The sequence below is a fragment of the Mustelus asterias genome, chromosome 10 (assembly GCF_964213995.1).
Source record: "Mustelus asterias chromosome 10, sMusAst1.hap1.1, whole genome shotgun sequence".
Taxonomy (NCBI): Eukaryota; Metazoa; Chordata; class Chondrichthyes; order Carcharhiniformes; family Triakidae; genus Mustelus; species Mustelus asterias.
Window position 1 is genome coordinate 62,827,356 of NC_135810.1, and position 17,922 is coordinate 62,845,277.

General features: G+C 41.1%; 1 protein-coding gene across 1 annotated transcript in view; it reads right to left on the reverse strand.

Moving 5' to 3' along the window:
* LOC144499631 (protocadherin Fat 3-like) overlaps positions 1 to 17,922 on the reverse strand; it is a 696,014-nt gene that overhangs the window by 454,335 nt on the left and 223,757 nt on the right. The window contains exon 4 of the mRNA XM_078221804.1: positions 6,874 to 10,191. Coding sequence (XP_078077930.1) covers positions 6,874 to 10,174 — 3,301 coding nt within the window. The 5' untranslated portion in view covers positions 10,175 to 10,191. The remainder of the gene's footprint in view (positions 1 to 6,873; positions 10,192 to 17,922) is intronic.

Genomic DNA, 17,922 nt, shown 5'->3' on the forward strand with positions numbered 1-17,922 from the left:
AGTAGGCCAAGCACTGAGCAGTCCATTGGCATACTGAAGATGTAATTCTGGTGCCTGGACTGGTCGGGTGACATCCTCTAATACCTTCCTGCAAGGGTCTCAGTCACAGTCTGCTGCGTTCTCCATAACATGGCCCACCAGGGAGTTATGGACCTTGGTAAGGCGAGTCCCGAGTAGGAGACAACTCATCTGGGAAGAACAACAGGCAAGACAGGAGGATGAATTACAGGTGGAGGAAGGTGTCGCTGAACAGAAATAATCCCCTGCTGTACAACAAGGTGATATCCACCAATCACCCTCTGTATAAAGGAGCTCTCTCCATTTCCTCATGACCGCCAACATTAGATCCGAGTTGGTATTGATGAAAAGTGAGGCAGCCTTTCCCCATGCCCTCTCTGTTGCTGTGTGAAGGCTTTAACATAATCAACAGATTTCTCCCTTAGGGCAACCAGCAGCCTCAGTGATGTCTGCCGTGGGGAATCTAAAATCTTCATTGGACCTTCTTTCCTTGCAATCCTCATTGGTTCTGATTGGACAGGAAATTCATCTCCATATAAATTAAGGATTCATCCCTGTGAAAATCTTAACTTTCATCAGTTTCTCACTGGGGATGGGTTTCTGACCAGAAACAATCCCTATTCCTGTTACTGCCTCTGGTGAAATATCAGTCCAAGACATTAGCTGAGTAGACAACAGGAAAAGATTAGAAAGCATCTTTGACCACTCCAACAATACTGGATCAGTTGCTTAAATGGGAGATATTTAAAATGAACCTAAAATTTAAAATCAGATACATCTTTATACAGAATAGTCTTCAACAATTCTGGACAAAGGTTTAAGTTCTGCATCTAACAGCTGTGTTTACAAATGTATTCAATTTGAAAATGGTACATTGTGCTAAAGATTACAGTAAACTGACAAAAAAATGGTGACATTAAGTACCAGAAATTTGCCAAAAACTATTCAGCAACAATGTGATTGAATCCAGACAACAACAACAAATAAAAAACAGCTGATATCAAAAACTGGAACAGCACTTTTCCTTCTGGATATTAAACTCCTTTCAAGTCAGTAATTGTTTTTGTATTAATTACCCATTGCAAGAAATTTCCTAAGCTCAATAAAAATTAATAAGGGAAACTTCTAGCTAAGGTTTGGTGGCTACAAAAATATTGCAAAATTTAGTTCCAAAATTTACAAAATGTTCCACTTGGTGTTAACTTTTCATTTGTAATTGCAGCTAAAACAAGAACTATCTAAACTACACTTCTTTTCAATTCATCACAATTCTATAGTGTCCCTTTACTGAACCAAGAATAGCCAAAGATTAAAGTCAAAGTCCAAAAGGTTTCCAACATAGCCACATTATAAACCATCTTACACTGACACAAATATTGCATTCAATTCAACAAAAATCTGGAATTAAGAGTCTAATGATGACCATGAAACCATTGCGTCATCAACCCCTCAGAAAAGATGAGGATCCTTCCTCCCTCAATCCCACCACCAATATCATGAGTCAATCCCCACACACCACACAGGCATGAAGGTGACCTGACCAATCCCCCTCAGATCCCCCACCCAGCACCCCTTCCCCCTCACACCCTCCATTCAGTCTCTCTTCAAGCTACACACAACAGCAGTGCCCACAGAGCACTGCCCCCCGGCACTGACATGCTGACCTGGTGCCTTCAGCCCTGAGGGAGGCAGGTCCAGGAGCTATTTGCCCCTCTGCTGCTGCCAGGATGCAGACAAAGGGTTCATTAAGGGTCCTGGAGGTTGGTGGGCTCAGGCTGGGGACAAGGGGTTGACCCTGCCACTCTGCCAGGATGGGGGTTCTATGGCTGAACTGCCCCTTCTAGCCCTGGCAGACTCAAAGTCACCCCTGGCATGGTGATTTCAGGCAGCTCGTGATCAACATCTGCTTTCCTGCCTACCAGCTGTGAAAATTCTGAAGTGACACCTGGTCAACTGGCAAGCTTTTAAATCACTACAGCACTCCATTCTGCAGCAGAGATTTTCTTTTCTCCCTGACGGAGGGGGGGGGGCTTCCTTGGTGAGGGGTTGGTGGTGCTCCCCTGGTCAGCGAGGGGGTCACCTTTTCATTTTGCGGGGTAAGGGGGGCCTGACTCCAAGCTCGGAGACCAGGATACCCTTTAAAAATGGTGGCCCGATCTCTGAAGAGTGGGGTTGGCTGGTGGGTTGCTCAAAATGAGCTCATCTGCATCTTTCAGATGGGTGAATCCCAACTGACAGACGCTGCCAACGTCATTGGGAAACATTCTTGTTTTCCCATCAGCAAGGGCCCTTTGCCACAAAATGGGAGAATTTGATCCAACATCTGTACTGAACCGAGGGCAATTCGATGTGGCTCAAAGTAACAAAATACTTATTGCCAACGATAAGTAATTTTTTACAAAGGGTCAAATTATTAACTATGCAACTATATAGCACTCCTTCCTGGCTCCAAATGAGGATCCTCCCCAACCCGGGAGACGTGCCCTTGCGCCTGTTTGGCTCAGCTTCTTGCCTCAACGCTCCATAAGGTGCAGCTCAATCATGTGAACCTCAGGGAATGCCCCCTTAAAAGGGCCATGCTACCACAATATTTTTTTCCCTCCTATCACTTCTAATCTTTCATCAATTACCTTTAATTTGTGTCCTTTGGTTACCAATCCATCTGCCTCTAGAAACACATTAATTAGGCTTAAATAATTAAACTTTAGGAGTTTGACAACCTCTTATTAAATTTCCCTAAAACTTCACTGTTCTAGGAGAAAAATTAGGAGAACAATCTAAAGTTCTCTAATCTCTCCATATAACTCAAGCCCTTCAACCTTGAAACAATTCTTGTAAATCATCTCTGCATCCTCTCTTAAGGCCTTGATGTTCTTCATAAAGTAATGTAGAATTAGCCACAATATTTTAGCGGGGTTGAATTAAACAAAATGGGACCTAATTAAATGAAAATAGTCTCACCACGATTCTTGTCAACTTAATCTAATAAGTCCTACTTTTTATTGAATTTTTATGCTTCATTTTGGATTGATGCAAATTAGCTTAATGCAATTTCTTTTAGATTAGCTTCCAGGTTACACAATTTAGAAACATTTCAAATGGAAGTCATATCATTTATTAGCTACTACGCAACAGTATTTCTCAATCAACAGCATACAATTTGATATGCAGTGTACTCAATAGGAGCTTAATTAAGGTCAAATTGATTACTGTTGGTTTTGATTTATTTTTAAAAAGGTTACGAATAACTGTTATATATTACTGACAAAGATTAATTCAACTCTAGCTGCATTTATTGGCACCATATTAATTCAGATTCCAGGAGATCAATGTCTACTAATGAAGTTCCTGTTGTTTCCACTGCTAAATCCATCTCTCTTCTTCAGTAGCAGACTTGAAGGTCCAGTTATTTTGTAAGCCTATGGGTTTTGCATTGGGATAGGGAACTGAATTTAGTAGTTTAAACACCCATGTCCAGCTGCTCCAAAATCTGAATTAAATTATGCCAAGATTAAAATTGTTTCCGATGACACATAGACAATGCATATTTGAAGAGGAGGAAATTTATTCAGTGTTCTGGCTAACTCTCAAATCAATACCACCAAAATAGACTGCAGTGGTCATTTATCTTATTTGCACCACATCAGACTGTGGAGTGCTCATATGTTCATTGTTTTGCAAACATTAACATTTATGATTTTGTTTCTTTTCAATTATTTTTCTAATTCCCTTTTGGATGTTATTATTGAAACTGCTACCAGCTCCATTTCAAGCTAAGCAATGCATTCCAGACCACTAACTCACAACACAATGTCAATGGAATTCCCAAGCCTGGTTGTGAAGACGACACAAACTAGGATGCCTTGGTGGAGGCAGTTTATTGCTTACTTCTCCATTTTAACACCAGCCATCCAGTTCTGGACGGCTTTCTTCTATACATGTTAACTAATCAATACCCAATGTCATTGATCTGCTTGGTACGAGCAGGGACAAAAATTTAACAAGGAATAATAGGATATGAACTGCCTAGCAACAGGTAAAAACCTGCCTAATGACATCAGTAGCCAGCATTTAAGGGGGATGCTGAGAGGCAACCTTCCCCAGTAATGAGATTAGTAGGCATCCGAACAGAATCAGGTGTCAATAGCCCTATCATCAGGAAACAGCTAACTTAGATGAATGAGAGATCAGTGGATGTATACAGATGTTAATTTTAAGTGTCATGGAATGTGAGATGCAGACAACCTAAATACACAGAAGGGAGAATTAAAGATGAACTAGGGTATAATTACCAGCACCTGCAGTAGCAGGTAGGCATTGTAACATTGGCGAACCTCAGAGGCCAGTTTAACATCTCACAGCCGAGAGACTATTTTAACATCCAAGAGCTGTGGAGGCCAGTTTACAGCTCTGAGTCTGAGAAGCAGTTTAGTTCAAGTAGTCTTAAAATAAAAGCAATGCAGAAACCTTTGTAAAGGCAGTTTAAATATCTTCGCTGGACCAGGAAAAGATGTTTCCCAGACTTGATCACCTGCCCTATATTGTGTGGTAACTATAAGCCAGACTTGACTCACAGGTTTATTTAATTTGGATGTTGTTTGGGAATGGGAAAGTCTTAAGGTGTTCAGGGATAACAAATATCTTTTGAAACAAGGGGCAAATTCAATATAAACTTTATGGGTGTTTAGTAATCCATATATTTAATTGTCTTAAAGTGTTATAGTCCAATTCGTGTGTATTTGTCTTTTAATAACTATTACATAACAACTGGGCTGGTTATTCTCAATGGGAGTTTCACGTGAATCTTCACACCATTCCAAAACAGAACTACACATCACCAGTAACCAGTGCCCTTGCAGATAACATCCGCGTGGTTTGTGACACCAACTCCTGTTCATCTTATTACCTTCAACTACTGGGTATTTAATGTTTAATATTTAACCTATGAAACAGAACCTATTAGAACACACATCATTTTCCCTCATGTCGCCTCGAGCTCGTTTGCTAATTATCTTAAATCTTGTCCCCTGGTATCGACCTATCTGCCTCTAGAAATACATTTGCCTTATGTACTCAAGTAGTCTTTGAGTTTGACTACCAAGCTGTACCTTTGTTTAATTGAGTGTGAATGTTTGTGCCACACAAACTGCATTGAACTAAAAACAGACATACTATAAATATTAAGCATGTCCACCTTGTAATTTTCAATGCTGTTTCCTGAATCTCAGAATATAAAGTGAGTCCGTATCACATCCTTATCCTGTCAAATTTGAGGGTAATGAAACTAACTTCATGAAATGCCTGATTTTAATTAGTATTAAAGCTGCAGTTTAGTGTTACAAAAAGACAATTTCATACATCATTGCTCAAAAAACATTTTTGAAGGTTATGAAGTGATTTTATTCCGAATTGTGCAAATGAACTGGCTAATAATATTTATACCAAAATTGCCACTAATCATAAAATTTAAATGGGATTTGGCTGAGAATAAAACATGACCATAAAATTCCAAATCTCTTTAATGTTTCAAGACAAAGATGCAAGGTAAGAATCAAAGCTCAGCATGAATCATGGAACTTAAGAATAACTCAGTATAACAATTTTGATTTTGGCATTCCTTCTTAGTAATCCACTGGGATATTCTTTGTTGAAAAACTATGCCCAAGCCAAGCCTTGGATCATAAGACGACTGGCATTACAGTAAATAAAAAACTGTCAAAGTGCAGGTCACAGTAATTTAATATGCTGCATACTGCTTTTCATCTCATGCCAACTGAGTGATTGTTCAGCATTTGAGTACTTAAAAACAGGAAGAAATCCAAACAGACTGTTTAGAGGACAACTTTCAACTTTCTACTAACTATTTCTAATATAGTCTATAACACAATTAAAATATGAATTTAAAACAATGTGTTCTACAGCTGTGAACTATTTCTACAGTATGGTTGGCTAATCTTATATTAGCACCAAAGCACGTGTGATCGAATAATCACTGGAAAGCAGACTCAACTTCACAAAGGCGGAACAAACAGTTCCTTGTAAAAGGAATTCACAAAATAACTAACCACTACTAGTCTATATAATCAAAAACGGTTACAGTCAGTGTTTTTGGAGTTTCAGCTTTTTGTGAATTTAAGATGAAAAGTACAATTGCTCAAAATTATTTTGTGAACTATTAATTCAGCAATAAAAAATGTTATTGGAATAAGGAATGCAAAAGAGTCAAACTGAATTTGTATAGTACCTGCCTGTAGTTAAGCCTCAGTTGGGCATTATGGGCTTTGTTTAATCTTCTGTGACACGCTACAAACATTCACAAATTTTGAGGACACCTGAACAGGACATTATTCCTGGTTTTCTTTTTTCCCCTATTCAACATACATATCAAATACAATTTTCTACAGCAAGCATTTATACAAATTACACAATGTTTGTTACAATCACAAGACTCTGCATTCTACCATCTTTTATGAAGCAGTGCTGAACGATTACTAGACATAACAGTTTAATGATGAACAAAAATCCATTGACACCAAGAAATTGTAAAGCATCAATCAAGTCTAACAACACAAGTAAACAGGTACTTTTTTTTCCCCCCAACCGATAATCTGCAAGATTTAACTGTTTTTCACCCAGAAACAATTCGGACTTTTGCAATTTTGATCCATTTTTACATAATTACTACATATTTAAAGGAATGAGTGCTACAAATGGTTCCACAAGTTTTTACTTATTGGCATCAATTTACACAAATATTTGAATGTTTTAGCAGATTATATTTAATTTAAAGCTAAAAGGTTACATGCCATGCAAGGTAAACTATTAAAAATCTCAAAACTTTGAACACAGCCCTACCTGTGTTCTCGTTTACAGTGAAACGTCCAAGGCCACTGCCATCCCGGATGGAGTACTGAATCTGTCCATCCCTTCCATCATCGCCATCTTTTGCTGTCACCTGCAGAACACTTGTCCCAATTGGAGCATTTTCCTTGACTGACGCCATTTTAGCAAACTCTGAGAATTGCGGTGCATAAAGATTTTCATTCACGTCAACCACTTCAATTTGTATAAAGGATGCCGAAGACAAGGATATTGGTCGACCTTTATCTTTAACACGAATTGTCAGGTTGTAGAACTGCTGTTTCTCAAAGTCCAGCTCTTTTGACAGGCGTACAGCTCCACTGGTTCGGTCAACTTCAAACTTCCCGTTATAATCATTTCCCAATGAATAGCGCACCTGGCCACCCAAGCCAAGGTCGGGATCATAAGCTTCAAGCCATGTTACTACAGCACTGACAGGCATATCTTCAAGTACTTTTACAAAGTAGCTTGAAGGAATGAAATGTGGAGCATTGTCATTAACATCCACAAAAAGGATCTCCAAAGTCACAACAGAACATTGTTGATGACCATTGTCAGCTTGGTCACAGGCTTCTATTTTTAATGTACAGTTAGTACTCAATTCCCGATCAAGCAACCCAATTACATAAATAATGCCAGTTGAGGCATTAATAGCAAATTGGTGGGTGTTTGACAACAGAGTATAAATTATTTCCCCATTGCGGCCCAGATCTTTATCCACGGCCTCAATCTGAACTACATCTGTACCAATCATTGTATCCTCTGGAATGCTAGCGGAGTAACTCTCCAACAAAAACTGAGGCTTGTTATCATTAGCATCTTGGATATAGATGGTCATCAGTCTCCATGCACACTTTGGAGGATACCCCAAGTCATAAATAGTGATGTTAAGAACGTATTTATCAGTTAATTCACGATCCATTTGCATCAGAACTGTTAGCCATCCCGTTTCCATTTCAATAATAAAACAGCTATCAACATTTCCATCAGAGATGGTATATACAACTTTGCCATTGAAGCTACTATCTGCATCAGAAGCTGAGATCTTAACAATAGTGCTGCCAACTGGGAGATCTTCCTTAATGGCTACCTGAGAAGGAAAGGATTTATCAAACTGTGGAGACTGCCTGTTAATCGAATAGAGATCAAGGAATAAGTCCTCTGTCTTTGACTTGTTGTTTACTTTTACTCTTTTGAGCAATTTTTCAGTTAGTTTCTTAGCAACTCCGGTTTCTCTGCATGCGTAGTCCTTTGTAGTCGGCTTACCATGCCCCAGTGAAATATTAAGAAACATGGGGTCAGCAATATTCTCTCCATCCGTAGCTGTTATCTGAAGTGAAAAGAGTCCATCTTTTGGATTTGCACTATCCAAAGCTTTTGTTAAGAATAGCACACCAGAGTCTGAATTTAGATCAAAGAATCCAAGCTCATTTCCAGATACAATCCTGTATTTTACCAATTCCAGTTCATCGACATCAATAGCTGAAACAGTGGTTATCTGTTCACCAATAGGAAACCCTCGTGAAATCACTCCTCGGCAGTCGACTTTTTCAAACAAGGGCTTATTGTCATTAATGTTTTCCACATGTACAGTTACATTTACCTCACTCTCACGTCGATAAGGTGAACCCCAATCTGAGGCCCGAACAAAGAACTTGTAATTCTGAGGTGCAGACTCAAAATCCAGCTGTGCACTTGTGCTGACAAGACCTGTAAATTGGTTTATTACAAAAGGCAATGGATTCAACTTGTCAATGCTGTATGTTACGTATCCATTTTCACCTTGATCATTGTCAGTGGCAGAAACAACTAAAACACTGCTCCCAATTGGCATGCTCTCATTGATAAATGCCTCATACGATAGTTGGTGAAACTCTGGTGTATGATCATTCTCATCTTCAACCTTTATGACGACTCTCACTTTCATTTCATTGACATTGTTCATTACCTCTAAGACAAAATGCTCTCTCTCAAGGAGGCGTATATGCTGTGTTGTGCTGATCAGACCGGTTTTGGGGTTAATGTAGAAATGACGAGTATCTTCAGTTGCACTAAGTTTATATTCCACATTCTGTGGTTCAGGTTTTAGCTTAACAGCAACAACAACTACTCCAGGAGGAGCAAATTCATTCAGTTCCACTTCATAAATATTTTCTTCAAAAGTTGCTTGGCTTTCATTTTCCTCTGGATTTTCAATGTGTACAATTTTCACAGCAGAGAATTTCTGAGGGGTCCCCTTATCTTTTGCTTGAAGGGTAAGATTATAACCATAGGGAAAGTCTTCCCAATTCACGGTCTTTGCCAACTTTATCCTATACTCTCTGCCTCCTAACCCAGTTCTAACAAGATGGAAGTGCCCTAAAGGATCACCTGCCACAATAGATATCGATTCAATTTCCCCATTAATTCCATCATCCGGATCATCTACAGTCGCAATGGCATAAATGGGGTCACTGTCCATCAAGGATGGAATGTGTGTCACCACGCTTAGGGTTGGGGCATGTTGATTGATTCTATCAATATGAATGACTAGTTTTGCTGTACTGCTTACTCCATTGTTTCCATAAAGTTTCATTCCACGATCCACTGCTAATACCTCCAGGTCATATTGGTTTCTTTCATCATAGTTCAATTTGCCACTTAGAGAAACTATGCCACTAGTTGGATGAACAGCAAAAATGTCAACTCTATCTTTAAAATAGTAATAAAATTCTCCATTTGATCCAATATCTGCATCAGTCGCTGTCACTTGTGCAATACTAGTTCTCAATGGTGTGTTTTCAGGAATTGTTACAGAATATGTGGTTGGAGAAAATAAAGGCCGTAAATCATTCATGTCCAAAACTTGAATATTCACTTTAGTCCATGCCTCCAGGGCTTCTCCTCTAATTGCAGCTTTCACAATAAGCAAATAGTGGTTCTGAACTTCCCTGTTTAATATGGCAGAATTGCCTCCCTTAGTCCTTATCCTGAGAAAACAGAAATCCCCAAGTAAAACTTCTTCTGCTTTGAAGAAGCTGTCTTCATCTCCAGAAATAATCCTGTATTTAATGTCCCACAATGGATCAATCAGGCTTATCCCCATTTTAACTTTGCTGTTGGCATAAGTCCTTGCAGCAGAGTTCTCGTAAATAGTGGCATTGTACAAGGAATATGTAAACTTGAAGCTGGCAGGCAACGCTGGTTCTTGAAACTGGTGACCCCGACAACTACAGCTGAAGAGCTGGAATAGCAGGAGAGCATGGCAGAGGAAGGAAAGTGGTGTGCCTGCCCCACAGACCATATTTAGATCCATCCCATCATTCTTCCATTCTAATATTGAGATGAAAAAAAAGAAAGGTTATGAACAAGGATAATTTACACCATTCTATTGTCTAGAATTACATTTTTACTCAGAACTTTGATCTCCTAAACACAAGAGGTGTAATCTACTTATTTAATCAATAAGATTAAAGGCAGCTTAAAAATGTGCTTTAACTATGAATGAGTTGTAGTGCGATCATTAAACACAATGGCCTTGAATCGAAGATATTGCTAATAGCAAAACTATCACTCGTACCATCTTTACTTCTTTGAAACTGACAGTAACTATTGGAGTCCACATATACGGAGGGAGATGGTGGTATCATCACTAGAATAGTAATCCAGAGGCCCAGGCTAATGTTCTGGGTCCAAATCCACAGGTCCAAATCCCACTAAGGCAACTGGTGGAATTTAAATTCAGTTAATAAATTTGGAAATGAAAGCTCATCTCAGTACTGGTGACCATGAAACTGTTGCTGATTGGTATGAAACCCATCTAGTTCACTAATGCCCTTGAGGGAAGGAAATCTGCCATCCTTACTTAGTCTGGCCTATACGTGACTGAAGGCTCACAGTAATGTGGTTGATAGTTAATTGTCATTCGAAATGGCATAGTAAGCCACAGCTCGAGAGCAATGAGTGATGGGCAACAAGTGCTTGAGGAAGGCTGTGAGGCTTCTTGAAAGGGTGCAGAGGAGATTTACCAAAATGGTTCCAGGGAGGATGAACTTTAACCACAAGCTTAGTTTGGAGAAACTGGGATTGTTCTCCTTGGAGCAAAGGAGGTGGAGGGGGGCATTTGAAAGACCTGAAACTCTCTGCCTTCAAGGTGCTGGAAGTAGAGACGAAAGCTGGGGTTGTAGCTGATGGGGATCTCATTCACCGTTCAGAGTGTCAACGGGAAAACCTTTACAGTTCCGTGGAGAGGCCCATTGGAATCAAGTGTCTTTCAGACTTGTAGCTTAGCTACCAATGGGCCTTCCTTGTGATGGAGGTCCCAAGAAGCCATGTCCACCTTGAGCTGCCAACCTATCAGAGGCAGCAGCTCAAGATTCTCACCAGTACCAGCAATGGCATTAAACCCACCCAGACACTCCTCCCCGGCAAGGCCCAAGGTTGTATAAGGACCCCAGGCAAGTGACGGTCACAGGGTCACCTGGGGGGGCTCAGAGGCAAGGTAGCCAGTCTCCTGCTTGATGCCAGTTCCCTCAAGGAATCACCGCAACCCCACACCCGTCCCAAGGGGCTGCTAGCAAAACAGACACGTTTCGCGAGGGAGCCTAGGGCTTTTGAGGCACTTGCGACACTAAATTGTGATGGGCTCTGGGGTAATGGATGCCAACTGCTTCATTAATTAGCCTGATTGACACCACACCACCAAATTGTTAGGATTACTGCGTCAATCCCTTTCCATCCTGCGACTTAATAGGGGGATAGTAAGGACAGGATTTCCTGCCAATGGGGACGGACATGGGGCCCCTTCACGATTAAGTGCGCCTGGCTCTCAATGGTCTGCATAGCATTCAGTCTGATGAATGATTTCAAAGGGGAATTCCAGGAAGACGATTTGTGTTGTGTGTGCGTGTGTGTGTGTGTGTGTGTGTGTGTGTGTGTGTGTGGGGGGGGGGGGAGCTGTGGTGGTGGATTGGAGTGGATCGGATTGCTCTAAAACAGCTGGCAAGGACCGAATGGGCTGAATGGCCTCCTTCAGTGCCATTTTAATTCTACAGGCTGGATTTTTGGAGGAGATCCTTTAAAAATGGCATACAGAATCCCAGATGTGGAATCCCTGTTCCCACTTCCATCAATTCCTGTATTTGTCGGCAGCGGAATGGGAGTGAAGCATGATTCACAGAGTCAGGAAACCAAAACTCACTCTAAACACCCTTGAAAAATTATATCTTGTTGAATGAAGCGTATCTGATTTTTAATGACATTCTAATTAATAATCAATGTTAAGCAACCTCACCCAAGCCCTGAAAGAGTAATCTTGTATTTGTTGAATGTCAAATTATTCCATTACGATAAGAAATCTGGCACATTTGAGATTTGCTTTTCAAGTATATATCAGCTTCTATCTTAAGCACATGTGTACGTCCTAATCATTTATTTCACCATCTATAACATTTAAACAAGGGAGACAGTTCAACAGTTCTTATTTCCTGATTTTCTGACTGCGAGAAATACCTATGGTTCCTGACGTCTGTCTGTGGACTCAGTTCTTGGGGTACACCCCAGTAGCAGAATACATTTTGTGTGGAACTTAAAAACAGTCCTCAAATTGACATCTGTTCTTGGAGTTAGATCCTCAGAAAAAAAAATAAAGAAACTTTATAGGAACCAGGAGACATAACTTTTCCAAAGAGAGACTTGTATTCAAACTGGGGGAGGACTAAATATTTGAAAAAAATTACTGCATTGTTTTATCATTTGCAGGCATATTTTCCTAAATTTTAAATGTGACTGCCACCCTCATCCAAAAACATTTAGGTGACTCAAACACTTGAAAACATTGATACATATCATTATAAAAAGATATGGAGTGGAATTCTCATGGTGGGGGGTTTCACGTCAATGGAATTTCCCATTGACTGCACCCCATACCACTGGGAAACACGTGACAGGGATGCATAAATCGGCAGGACCAGAAGATCCTGCCAACATGAACAACCGGGAAGTCCTGGCCATGAAGGAACCCAAGACAATAAACAATGCAAACAAATCAAATATCCAGAAAGTCAAAAAAATAATAGAATTTATAGACTGCGTTGTGTTTTGAAGTGGCAAAGACATTGGGATATTCTATTATTCCATTTTATGTGATGAATCAAATGAAGTAGTTTTATTCATTGTTAGATATTAAAGTAGGGAAATGTAAACCAGTGCAATGGTTTTATAAAGGAACTATTTGAAAAACATCATGCCGGCATCAATCTCATTCCTTTATTGATTAATTAACCATGTTCATTAATTAATTTGCACTTTAACAGTGTTCCTTGATTGTGTTATATAGACATGATGTGGAGATGCCGGCGTTGGATTGGGGTAAACACAGCAAGAGTTTTAACAACACCAGGTTAAAGTCCAACAGGTTTATTTGGTAGCAAATGCCATTAGCTTTCGGAGCGCTGCTCCTTTATCAGATGGAGTGGATATCTGCTCTCAAACAGGGCATACAGAGACAAAAAATCAAGTTACAGAATACTGATTAGTGTGACATGAACACAAGATCCCGGTTTAGGCCGTCCTCATGTGTGTGGAACTTGGCTATCAGTTTCTGCTCAGCAACTCTGCGCTGTCGGGTGTCGTGAAGGCCGCCTTGGAGAACGCTTACCCGAAGATCAGAGGCCGAATGCCCGTGACCGCTGAAGTGTTCCCCAACAGGAAGAGAACAGTCTTGCCTGGTGATTGTTGAGCGGTGTTCATTCATCTGTTGTCGTAGTGTCTGCATGGTTTCCCCAATGTACCATGCCTCGGGACATCCTTTCCTGCAGCGCATCAGGTAGACAAGGTTGGCTGAGTTGACCATTACTTCCCTGGAGCGGAGAAGCTATGACACCTCCTCCGGAACCTTCAACATGTCATTGATGAAGACGAACATCTCGCCAAGGCCATCCCCGCTTCTTGCCTTCAAACAACCGCACAACCTCAAACAGACCATTATCCACAGCAAACTACCCAGCTTTCAGGAGAACAGTGACCACGACACCACACAACCCTGCCACAGCAACCTCTGCAAGACGTGCCGGATCATCGACACGGATGCCATCATCTCACGTGAGAACACCATCTACCAGGTACACGGTACCTACTCTTGCAACTCGGCCAACGTTGTCTACCTGATGCGCTGCAGGAAAGGATGTCCCGAGGCATGGTACACTGGGGAAACCATGCAGACACTACGACAACGGATGAATGAACACCACTCGACAATCACCAGGCAAGACTGTTCTCTTCCTGTGGGGGAGCACTTCTGCGGTCACGGGCATTCAGCCTCTGATCTTCGGGTAAGCATTCTCCAAGGCGGCCTTCACGACACCCGACAGCACAGAGTCGCTGAGCAGAAACTGATAGCCAAGTTCCACACACGAGGACGGCCTCAACCGGGATCTTGGGTTCATGTCACACTATCGGTAACCCCCACAGCTTGCCTCCTGGACTTGCAGAATCTCACTGGCTGTCCTGTCTGGAGACCATAACACATTTCTTTAACCTGTGCCTAATGCTCCCTCCACTCACATTGTCTGTATCTTTAAGACCTGATTAACTGTAAAGTTTTGCATTCTAATCAGTATTCTGTAACTTGATTTTGTGTCTCTGTATGCCCTGTTTGAGAGCAGATATCCACTCCATCTGACGAAGGAGCAGTGCTCCGAAAGCTAATGGCATTTGCTACCAAATAAACCTGTTGGACTTTAACCTGTTGTTAAAACTCTTATCATATAGACATGCCAGTGATAGTTGCTGGTTCGCCCATTTTTGCCCAAGAAATTGGAAGGCAGATAGCACTGGTCCATTTTTAACGTGCACATTGCAGCTGTTAAGAAGTGAATCTTCCTCTAAAATAGAAAGGTTTACTAGAATGGATAGAACAGTTTGTAAACATGTTAAACTTTATCTAATTCAGGAAATGTATATGTCGAAAAATAATTAATGATTTTGACCTACAACTCCCTAATAATTTACAGCTTACAGGGATTCTGAAAAATTTAGTTTATACTCCACCATGGAAACAATCATGACTAAACTGCAGGGAGGGAAGGAGGTTTACATGGTGGTTACATACAAGAAAGATCTTTCAGCCCATCTCAACTCACCATTGCCTTGATTTTGTTGTCAGCAGCGAAGTAACTTGCCACTGATATTTAACAAAACTGCACACAAATCAAACAATTTCTGGCTTGGATTTTCCCTTTTCCAAAGTTAGAGTGAATTCAGGATCCAGCAACAATAATGGCATCAAGCAGGGTAAGCAAGCAATCATATCAATATTCTCAGACAGTAAAGCAGGAAGTGAAATGCACTGATTAGGCTTCACCTTTAATTAGATTTTAGTGATTGTGATATACACATGGGATTTATCTAGAATTAGAAATATCAGAAACAATTTAAAAATATTTTAGAAATCTATTACTTTATCATTGTGGATTTCACACTCGCAGACTGGTGAGCCTGTTCAGCAGCAATTATGAGCTTAGTACACTGTTAAAAGCCCAGCTACATTTCATTCAACAAAGTGCAACTTCTCCAAGTATCTTTACAATGTGACTAATAGCAAAAAAGGCAAGTTTTTGCCAGTTGTGATTCCTAATTGATTACAGACTGGGGTAATTTCAACAATATACCCCATCAAATGTAGTTTTGGCTCTTCACATTTAACTGCACATATCTGGACTCCACAGATTGCATTGAGTTTCAAAGGAGTAATGCTGCTCATTGTGATGTAATTACTGCCACGAAGTCCAGATCCCTCCATCTCTGTTTTTATAAATGGTTTTGGATCATCCTGGACACAAAAACGACAACTTAAAATATTGTTAAAATAACAAGGAATTAATTTGCATGAAACAACCATGCAATAACATGAAAACTAATGTTAATCCCGTCAAAACATATATACAATATAGATAAAAACATTCATTGGTTTCCCTTAAGAAAAAAAGGTGCAGTTTTGAAACACAACTGGACTTTAACCTCCAGTCTGCACACACAAAATATATATTATCAATAAAAGAAAACCTACCTGCCTTTTTGCGGGGAGGGGCAAAGGCAAATACCGATATATCCAAAGCCTAAACATTGCCTTCCTACATATCAAACACTTTCAGAAATCAGTTTATCCAAAACATGTTTGTATAAACCTGAAAACGACTACTGTCTCCAGTACAGCTATAGCCATACAATCAATTCATTCATTAGTTTCCCTGCTAAAGTCACCAATTGGCACCATTCCCACTGCAGTTCTTGGTTCTGGGAGAGTGCCAGACAAGGTCCCTATTGCAGTTGTACAGAGTTGATGCGGTGCTGTAGTTATGCAAGTGTCAGCACAATAGCAGCACTGATGGAACAAGTTAATGAAACAACATACACACAGACGTTAGAACCGTTACTGAGGACATTTCAACTCTCACATTACTGAGTACACCAGTAAATAGTGTCCTGTCATCACTATAAAACAAATCCCAAAGGAGGACAAAATGTACCTTTATCAAAAGGTCATTAAATGATGCAGCACAAAAGGGGGGGGGGGGATTTTCCTGTTCACACTGTCCCCCCTGACCACACCATTGACATAATAAAGTTAAAGTTTATTCATTCGTCACAAGTAAGGCTTACATTAACACTGCAATGAAATTACTGTGAAATTCCCCGAGTCACCACACTCTGCTCTGCCTGTTTAGATCAATGCACCTAACCAGCACGTCTTTCAGACTGTGGGAGGAAACCGGAGCACCCGGAGGAAACCCATGTAGACATGGGGAGAACGGGCAAACTCCACACAGGCAGTGACCCAAGCTGGGAATTGAACCTGGGTCCCTGGCGCTGTGAGGCAGCAGAGAGAGTCACTGTGCCACCATGCCGTCCACATAATGGGGTTCTCACCAAGATCGATCAGGAACCTCATTACCATACATTTAAATACCATCAACGAGCACCCCCACTGTATTATTCCCCATGTGAGGAATTTATTTCCCCCAGCTGGCATGATGTCATGTCAGTGGGGTTTACAACAGGTCTGGACCAATGGGGACCTGGCAAATGATCCCTTTCAGGGGTACACGGGTAAGTACTGGCTCCAGAGGGAGAGGTCATCTGTAGACAGTGGCCTGGCACTGCCCCCAGCACTTGCAGGGGGATATCTGAGGAGGCAGTGCCAGGGAAGGCTGAGGACGAGGGGGCCCTGGTTTTTTTGGGCGGGGCAGGGGGGGCGGGAAAGGAGAATCTTTTTATTTTTTTCAGCTTTTTCAGATGACACCCCAATCTGTTATGGGCCAAAGGTGCTGGTGGGGCTGGCTCTGCCCCTTCAAAGTGCTTGAAAATTTGGCAGGGAAAGCCCCAAGTCATCTGGCAGGCTGTCCCCAACTTTTCCCGCCCAAGTCAACATTTCAAAAGAAAATTACAATTCCCCCCATTGTATCCGTGCTAACCAAATAATCCCAGTCTCCTGCCCTTTTTTCCTCCAATAGCCCTGCAAATTTATTCCCTTAGCATATTTATCCAATTCCCTTTTGAAAGTTATTACCCATTTGTAAACAACAAGTCTCCGACTGACTTTGTTAAAAGCCTAGTAAGGCCTATTGTCAGAGGTCGACTGAAACTTTCCACAGAGGTATCAGTGTAGTTCTCTCGATGCGGCCTCACAGACGACGACTGGGGGCCCCGCGCTCCAGGTAGGCTAGTGGTCCTCCCTGCTTGCCTGGCTTCAGTTCTAGTAAGAAGTTTAACAACACCAGGTTAAAGTCCAACAGGTTTATTTGGTAGCAAAAGCCACACAAGCTTTCGAGGCTCTGAGCCCCTTCTTCAGGTGAGTGGGAATTCTGTTCACAAACAGAACTTATAAGACACAGACTCAATTTACATGAATTTACAGTTCTAGTCACAGCCCACCCGGTAGGGCGGTTTCCTTTACACAATAGTCACCTGGCTCTGGAGGTCATTTTTTACTTTAACATGAAAAAGGTTGGTGGGCTCATCCCTTTCTCTCTCACCTGAAAAGCAGTCAGCAGGTTCTTCAATGCT